Raw genomic sequence first — 9014 nt, 5'->3', positions numbered from 1 at the left:
AGCGTGACAGCACAAACTTAAGTCAGTGCAACACAGTCAGACAGTACACTAATTGATAAAAAAAACACCAAACAAACACAAGAGTGGGGAGAAGAAATGCAGTGAAACATAAATATGGTGAGGAATGGGTCACACATTAAAAGAAACCCAAAACACTTGTTGCTGTAAATAACCAAATAACAGTAAATGAGCAATGCTAGCATATCTGTGAAATTGGTATCAATTTGATAGTCGAAAGGATGTAGAATTTCCTACTTTTCTATGCAACTCAGAATCATGTCGAGTTCATGTACAGCCATTGCAAAATGGATGTAGTCTTAAAGTGGACTGTGACACATTTATACATTATATTGCTAGTGACAACAAGGTGAAATTAAACAAAATGGTGCAAACAGAGAATGTAAATTAGGCTCAGGTTCAAAACCTATTGCCTTTGGAGAGTTTAAATGATGGAATGTCAACTGCTCAGAGAAGACCCTTAGACTGCCAACTTGATATGCAAAATGTACACACTTTTGAGGATAAAGAACCTGCTTCTGAGTTTCATCCTGATGTAGCCAATAATTCACATGACGAAGTGTCAGTGGTGCTGCTCAATCAAATCTCAGACACCCAAGATATTGGGATTTAATAACCACTTAAAGACAGAACGTTGTGGTACAAGTTGTCATACAGGTTTATTAGATGAGGAAATCATAAGCTCTATGACAACTGATACAGATGAGAAGCATGTAACTGGAGAGGTAGGTTGATGTATAAATAAGCAGGGATACACTGAAATGTGTTTTGTCAGATGAGACAAACTTTGGATGGTTTTGGCATACCACTCTAAATAATGGTGTGTTTTCATTGACTCGTGATGAATGGAAGAGGGTCCATTTGGAGAGGAATGGTAGGTACAGTATTTGGTTAGTAGAGAACCTACTGAGTCTTTTGCACCTCACTTTAGCTGAGAAAGTAAATGTTTTCCTCTACAGTGATACAGTCCAATATGTATTCCATATACAGAGGTAAATAGTCAAACTGAATTACCAAATCATTTGTATTTATTAGCAAAAGATAAGACAACTGCTGGGTACAACACATAGCGTTATGGTTTCACAGAACTAAACTCAGCAAAAAAAAGAAACGTCCTCTCACTGTCAACTGCGTTTATTTTCAGCAAACTTAACATGTGTAAATATTTGTATGAACATTACAAGATTCAACAACTGTGACATAAACTGAACAAGTTTTACAGACATGTGACTGACAGAAATAGAATAATGTGTCCCTGAACAAAGGGGGGGTCAAAATTAAAAGTAACAGTCAGTATCTGGTGTGGCCACCAGCTGCTTTAAGTACTGCAGTGCATCTCCTCCTCATGGACTGCACCAGCTTTGCCAGGTCTTGCTGTGAGATGTTACCCCACTCTTCCACCAAGGCACATGCATGTTCCCGGACATTTCTGGGGGGAATGGCCCTAGCCCTCACCCTCCGATCCAACAGGTCTCAGATGTGCTCAATGGGATTGAGATCCGGGCTCTTCGCTGGCCATGGCAGAACACTGACATTCCTGTCCTGCAGGAAATTACGCACAGAATGAGCAGTATGGCTGGTGGCATTGTCATGCTGGAGTGTCATGTCAGGATGAGCCTGCAGGAAGGGTACCACATGAGGGAGGAGGATGTCTTCCCTGTAACGCACAGCACTGAGATTGCCTGCAATGACAACAAGCTCAGTCCGATAATGCTGTAACACAGCGCCCCAGACCATGTCGGACTCTTCACCTCCAAATTGATCCCGCACCAGAGTACAGGCCTCAGTGTAACGCTCATTCCTTCGACGATAAACGTGAATCTGACCATCCCCCCCTGGTGAGACAAAACCATGACTCGTCAGTGAAGAGCACTTTTTGACAGTCCTGTCTGGTCCAGCGACGGTGGGTTTGTGCCCATAGGCGACGTTGTTGCCGGTGATGTCTGGTGAGGACCTGCCTTACAACAGGCCTCCAAGCCCTCAGTCCAGCCTCTCTCAACCTATTGCGGACAGTCTGAGCACTGATGGAGGGATTGTGCGTACCTGGTGTAACTCGGGCAGTTGTTGTTTCAATCCTGTACCTGTCCCGCAGGTGGGATGTTCGGATGTGCTGATCCTGTGCAGGTGTAGTTACACGTGATCTGCCACTGCGAGGACGATCAGCTGCCGCCCTGTAGCGCTGTCTTAGGCATCTCGCAGTACGGACGTTGCAATTTATTGTCCTAGCCACATCTGCAGTCCTCATGCCTCCTTGCAGCATGTTCAAGCAGATGAGCAGGGACCCTGGGCATCTTTCTTTTGGTGTTTTTCAGAGTAAGTAGAAAGGCCTCTTTAGTGTCCTACATTTTCAAAACTGTGACCTTAATTGCCTACCGCCTGTAAGCTGCTAGTGTCTTAATGACCATTCCAAAGGTGCATGTTCTTAAAATGTTTATGGTTCATTGAACAAGCATGGGAAACAGTGTTCAAACCCTTTACAATGAAGATCTGTGAAGTTATTTTTGGATTTTTATTAACTTTGAAAGACAGGGTCCTGAAAAGGGGAAACTTATTTTTTTGCTGAGTTCAGGATACAACACGAGGCTTTAAGCCACTAAAGGGTGCTACTAAGACAAGACACATGAGGCTATAAGCCACAAGGCCATATAATCATCCAGGAATACAATTTAAACAAACTGGAAATAAATTGAAACCGTGATAGGATCTGTAAGAACCAAGAAAAAGCATAGAACCAGTCCTATACAATTACATATTAAAACATATTCTCTATCTTATATAGAGTAGTAATTCTCTTTAGTTCAGATTTTCCCTGGTGTAGTTATAACAATTTTGACATGATACACTATGGCTATGCAAAGCTGAAAAAAAAATCATACAGACTTTTGTTTTGAAGGAATAACTTGAAAACTGGAAGTCTTAATGCTGCCACCGGGACGCGAATGTTGCTGTCATGACGCTAATAACAACAGACCTTTGCGAAGCTGAAGAACGTGTATAACGTAATGAGGGGTAAGTTTAGTTTTAATTATGAGTGCGTGAAGTGAGCACGTCGTTTGCCAAAGTTGGAAACTACAGCTCCCAGTATACTATGGTCTCTGGATCACGTGATTGATCAACAGCAATACATGGGTAGATGTAAACCAACATACTAAACTCGTGATTTTAGTCTACTGCAATGATATGTCAGTGGGTTGTCTTTATTCAATACGCCCAACTTTATGTAAGGTTTGTATAATAATACACACAAGGCTTAGAATGAAGAGATATGAAGCAAGGAGGATGATCCTTCCGATCTAGTACATCTACATCAACTGTCGCGTCAAAACCGTCGCAAAGGAGGGTAGCTACGGTAACCAACATCCTGAATCCACGACAGAGGTCTGTCCTCACCAACCAACTATCAAGGTAAGTCTTACTTTAGGAGTTTACAAAGTTTGTCTGAACCTTGTAGCGTTTCATATAACAAGGTTAGCCAAACTCTGTCCTGGGCCCCCTGGGTCTTTTGGTTTTTGCCCTAGCACTACACAGCTGATTCAAACAACCAACTCATCATCAAGTTTTGATTATTTGAATCAGCTGTGTGCTAGAACAATAACGTGCACCCAGGGGGAAGGGCCCAGAACCGAGTTTAGGAAAAACAGTCATAAGGCATGTTGATATTCAGAGAGGAAGACGCAGAGATAGCTAGGCCCAACTCGGCTGAAAGTCTGTCGCCCACCAGGCAAGGAGATTTTGTATAATGAGTGTCGAGTTTTGGCAACAACAAAAATTGTATGGCTTATTTGCTATATTGGCATAACATCTCTCAATTGAATACAGTCGGTTGACGTCAACAACCCTCATATTTTTTTTTTTTTTTTTTTAAGTATTAAAATAATGATGTATATCAACCAATAAAAAAAAAAGGATAGGCGTGCTGCTTTTTGGACAACGACTCCCATTGTTAGGGCGGAGAGACCAGTAATCTTGTCAGTATCCATCTTTTATATTTTGCGAAAATCGAGTTTGGAAAACCCTGAACTATTTGATATATATTTGTTGTTATCACCTGACATTCTAGGTAGACTGGTAGGCCTTGGCAACAATGTCGGCTCCTCAACAGCAGGAACAAAGCAGAGCCCTGTGTGCAAACCCTGGGAATCCTGTTTTCTCATGTATGATAACCCCAGTGGTTAAAAACAATTCTCCTGTGCCATGGGCAAAGCCTCAAAGCCCCTTCTACAAGACCACCTCAAGTGACTATGGCATTAGTCCTCCAACATTTGAATCATCGCCATGTACCTACCACCCACTTTCACAAAGATTCACAGAAGACCTTGGGAACTGTGGGATGTTACGTGACAACTCCTTCAATACAAGTCTTGATCGAAGCAGGGTATATGACTGCCCTAATTTGCAAAACACTATCTGATTTGATTGACATGGTATAACATTGTCTTGGTGTTGATTAAACTACCTGGTGGACCTTCTCCATTGACAATGATTGGTGTCCTGAAAATGCATTTTTGCTGTACATTTAAGTTCTACAATATGCATGTTGTATCATTCTACTTACACACAAAGTAAAGCATAGTTTTACTTGCACTTATGTTATTTGTGACATACAGAAATGCACTAATAGCTGGTTACGTAAAGCAAGTTACAATGTTTGACTTTATTATTGTATCACTAAACACATTAGGCTACACTGAACAGGTGGGCTATCAGCATTCATTGTAGTGTTCCTCATTGCAAAAATATATATTTATGTATTAAAAAAATATCATTCGGAACAGGGTGCACTCCCTTGGATGATTTGTCTGATTTTGTGTGTGTCAGCTTGTAGAGTTTCATTTTGAGGATCAATCGTCAAAGCAGCCTGGTAATCTTGGAGACCTATGAAAATATTTCCAAGAGAGAAAAAAAGTTTAGCTGACTGCACCGGCCATGGTAGGCATAGGCTGCTAAACCAGCTATCCCTACTTCCTAGCCTAGGATATCCACAGCTGCATTATTTCAGTCACAAGGCCAGACGGCTTGTCATTCGGGGCAGAACAAACTAAATCTACTTTTTAGCCAGCAGAGGTCAGTGTTAGAGGGTAAAGTACAAAACACCCATCTCTGGGGCTACAGTACATCATCTTTACATTGTTTTTATTTAACTAGGCAAGTCAGTTAAGAACAAATTCTTATTTACAATTACAGCCTACACCGGCCAAACCCGGACAACGCTGGGCCAATTGTGCGCCGCCCTATTGGACTCCCAATCCTGGCCGGTTGTGATACAGCCTGGATTCGAACCAGGGTGTCTGTAGTGACACCTCTAGCACTGAGATGCAGTGTATTGTGCAAAGTATTCTCTTTTTTGCGTTTCACTTGTCCAAGTATGAATAACAATGAGGTCTAAAATAGAACGTGCAAAACGGGAGCCATAAAACTTGAGAAATTCCCTAGTTGATGTTGCACAGACCTTCAGTATAGAGCTCCAGTTCACAAAAAGCTGTGCCTCGTCTTACATGAGCTCTTGTTCTGGCACCTGCATTGCCAGCCACAGGTGGCGTCAACAGATCAAGTGCCTGCAATGAAAGATTGTGTGTATGAAGAAACATTGTTCTATACAACAATCTCTTTTACCAATGCTGTTGAGTAAAAGGAAACATTTACACAAGGAAGATGAATACTGACCCAAGAGGAATCCTCAATAGCTTTATGAAGATTCCTTAGTTTCAAGTGACAAGCAGCACGGTTTGAATACATGGCAGGAATCTTTCTGTTAAGCTTTATGGCAAGGCTGTAAGCATTGATCGCAGCCAAGTAGTTACCTGTTGCAAACAATTTGCTGAAAAACGGAGGGAAGACATTTAATATTAACACTATGCTTCATTGTTCTTATGATCACTGATTTTGACAAGATTAGCCTACTTACTCTCCTTTCTCCTTTAACCAGTCAGGGTTCCTCTCTTCTTCTGTCAGGTCCTTCAGCTCTGCCAGGTTTACATTTATTGCCCTTCTGGCCTCGGCCTGCTTCTGAAGCCACTGTTCCAAAAGAACACATTCATATGATTGGGTTGGATTGATAATGTTAAAAAAAAAAAAAAAAGAAACATGATGCTACCTCCCAGTATGGAACTGAGAATGGACAAATGCATCCTGTGTCCATAGCTTAAAGTAAAGACAAAGCAATCAATACCCATACTTAAAGGGAAATTCCACCACTTTTCATTGTCTCCGGCAGAATACCAGCATTTACATATGTGAAAATGGTGCGTTTAAGTTAAAATGTTCTACCCGACATCATAATCAAAAGTGAAAACATTTTAAAAACAGTGATTTTCAAACACTGCGATTCCCAGTGACGTGGGGAGAAAGAATATACCTTCCCTCTGGCAAGAAACTCGGTGCAAGTTTTGAAAATCAGTTTTTCTGGCTTTTAATCCTACCCTGTGATATCACAGAAGCATTTTTAGGACAGTTCTTATCTTTTTAACCACAGATCATAGAAACGTGCTGTTTTAACATACAGTATGTAGACACTGGTATGGTGCTGCAGCTAATGGATATGAGGTCAAAAAGTTGCGGAATTGCTCTATAATAAACCACAGTTCCAAAGATTCACTGATGAAAAAAACTGGTTAATACTTGAAAGTGGAAAGGGAAAAATGAGTTTACACCTCTTCCTCCTCTGGTACTCTTGATTCTCGTAGAGCCGTGGGAAACACTCGTGGTGTGAACTTGATTTGAATGTTGCCTGTGGATCTTGGAGCTGGCAAATCCACCTGTTTTTTCTTGCTGATTGATTGAACACTGTTTTTCTGATCTATGTAAGAAACAAGCAGATTTTCATTACGGAATACTCAACCAATCAACAAACTTATGATTGCAGAGTGTACAATTCGATTGTACCAGAGTTTTATTTACCATGCTTGACCTTGCATTGGTCTGATGTTCTGGGTACATGTATCTTTTCTGATTTGCTTTGTTTGTCAACCTTGATTCTCTGACTTTGTAGCTTTAGTTGGGCCTCCTCCTCTGCTATTTGCCTCTGCTTCAGTTTCCATGCCTCCAACTGTGCTGTTGCTTTCTCACATTCATCATCCTTCATTTTCTGGATCTTGGCTCTCCCCTCTTCTTCAAGCTGAAAATATAAAATAACTGAAAATGAAGATGTATTCTTAGCACAAATTTCAGAGAATATATTTTACAAGTGTATCACCTTCATCATGGTCTCCAGTGCATATTTTCTTTCTTCTTGTGTTTTCGTGGCTTTGGCTTTCGACTCAGCAGCAAGCTTTGCCTGGGCTTTCAAGAGTGCTCTTTCCCTGATCTCTCTCGATTTGTCTTTGTCATCTAAAACAGATAAACACACACATTGGTATTATTATACAAAGAAGATATAAGGCAAGAGCCTTATATCTTCTTTGTGTAATAATACCAATCAGGGTCAAATGTAATACATACAATTAAGTTGTAAAATACTGTGACTACTTTGCATAATGTATTGCAGCTACTTTATACCCATGTCCATGGCGTTGTTGAATAGTTGTTTCTGTTTGGCTTTAAGGGCATTCTAGAGCGTGCATTATTTCCCTATAAGGCACACGGTATATCAGCAGGGTAGAATTCAATGGCTTTAGTTCATTCTTACATGTTCTATGTTTTGAGCTGCTTTTGAGAGTAAAAGTAGAATTGAAAACATTATTGGCATTGCTGAATTCGATTTCAATAATAGCATGCTAGGACTGATGGTTTGGTTAGCTAAACTAGCAAGTCTGTTTGTTTAGTTACCAAGGCAACTACTGTAGCTAGCCTATCTAGTAAACTTGCTAGCTACTTCAGTGGATGTTGAACACATTTCCAGCAAAAGTATAGCCATGGTATAAAAGGGATATCAACTCCGGGCTCTCAATGCGTTCTCTGGAAAATAATGCAACTCCATGGAAGGTTTATTTCACTCTGCTAGCGCGTCTTCCATGTCATTTATTATTTTCAAATACATAGCCCCTCGTCGATTATCGTTTACATAGCTAATTAGACTAATATCTATATTGCTGTTAGCTAATGACTTACTGTTATTAATCACAAGGTGCTCCCACAGTCTCTCCTCCTTTTTCTGCAATGTGAAAACTGCAACTCCATTTCCAATTTTTGCTGTGCTTTTGTCATCATCTATCGGCTCAGACAGGAAGGCTTCAAATAAAAACGGGGGGAAATGTACCTAAATGAAGGAGGCAAAACAAATAAAAATGGTGGGGAAATGTACCTCAAAAGAAGGAGGCAAACCAAAGCAAACTGATTACCAAAGCAATTGCCCATCTACTACTGTTGTTAGCATTTAGGTAGGTACTAGTTAACTTTAGCTAGCTAGCTTTAGGGTGTTTCCAAAAAACTTTTACCTTCAGATATTCGTCTGTGGAAAAGATATCTACTTTCCCAACCTTTACTCCTTTTAATGGTACATTTATGTAAACAATCGTTTCTGTCTGTGTCCATGTGTAATCTTTGACAATCAAAGGCATTTCAAACCAATTTATAGTTAACTTTGATTTGCTAAATTGCTGTGAGTGTGTGGTGGTAGCTACAACTTTGGCAGTTGCCAAGGAAGAAGTAAAGTTGTTTCCGCGAACGATTGGTGTACTTCCTGTTTCAAAGTTGATCTCCTGTTAAAGGGCCACTGCCAGGCTAACCTGCTTTGAGCCCAGCTGCCTAGAGCCCAGCTGGACTTGAAGGGTTGAAGCAAAGAATATCTGACAGTTCTAAATGTTCTGATGTCGTGTTCCCAGTGCTCTAATGGGCTATTGTTTTAATGTCTGTTTTGAAGGTGTAAATCTGAGAGCCCAACATTTTCCCACATGAAAGCGAAGACACGATTTCAAAGTTGTATTTATTAAAATACGTTTTGCAATAAAATCTTTGTTAATTTAGAAAAAGAGTTTGTGGCATTTGTAATATTAGTGCATACATTCATTAGAAAGAACAGAATACAAAACAAATTAACAAATTAAGCTTTGGGTCATTGA

At 40.4% G+C, this 9014-nt stretch overlaps 1 protein-coding gene and 1 long non-coding RNA gene across 3 annotated transcripts; one reads left to right on the top strand and one right to left on the bottom strand.

The window, feature by feature from the left end:
• The first annotated feature begins 2810 nt into the window (after positions 1–2810).
• On the top strand, positions 2811–4807 carry LOC116374872 (uncharacterized). 2 transcript variants are annotated; one of them, XR_004210882.1, is made up of 3 exons: positions 2811–3027; positions 3267–3423; positions 4079–4790. It is a non-coding gene; the product is annotated as an uncharacterized LOC116374872 (long non-coding RNA). The 2 variants fall into 2 exon arrangements; XR_004210881.1 differs by lacking the exon at positions 2811–3027 and having other exon boundaries at positions 3040–3423; positions 4079–4807.
• On the bottom strand, positions 4644–8612 carry dnaaf4 (dynein axonemal assembly factor 4). Its single transcript, XM_020489015.2, has 9 exons — positions 8391–8612; positions 8065–8212; positions 7211–7344; positions 6916–7132; positions 6669–6814; positions 5924–6033; positions 5683–5836; positions 5468–5573; positions 4644–4893 (listed from the first exon to the last, which is right to left on the bottom strand). Exons 1-9 carry the CDS (start codon positions 8511–8513, stop codon positions 4781–4783), a joined length of 1251 nt encoding a protein of 416 aa, XP_020344604.1. The 5' UTR covers positions 8514–8612; the 3' UTR covers positions 4644–4780.
• Positions 8613–9014: the final 402 nt, after the last annotated feature.

The sequence above is a fragment of the Oncorhynchus kisutch genome, linkage group LG8, assembly GCF_002021735.2.
Source record: "Oncorhynchus kisutch isolate 150728-3 linkage group LG8, Okis_V2, whole genome shotgun sequence".
In the NCBI taxonomy this organism is placed as follows: Eukaryota; Metazoa; Chordata; class Actinopteri; order Salmoniformes; family Salmonidae; genus Oncorhynchus; species Oncorhynchus kisutch.
The sequence above is the reverse complement of the archived record's forward strand: the minus strand, read 5'-3'. Positions and strand labels throughout refer to the sequence as shown.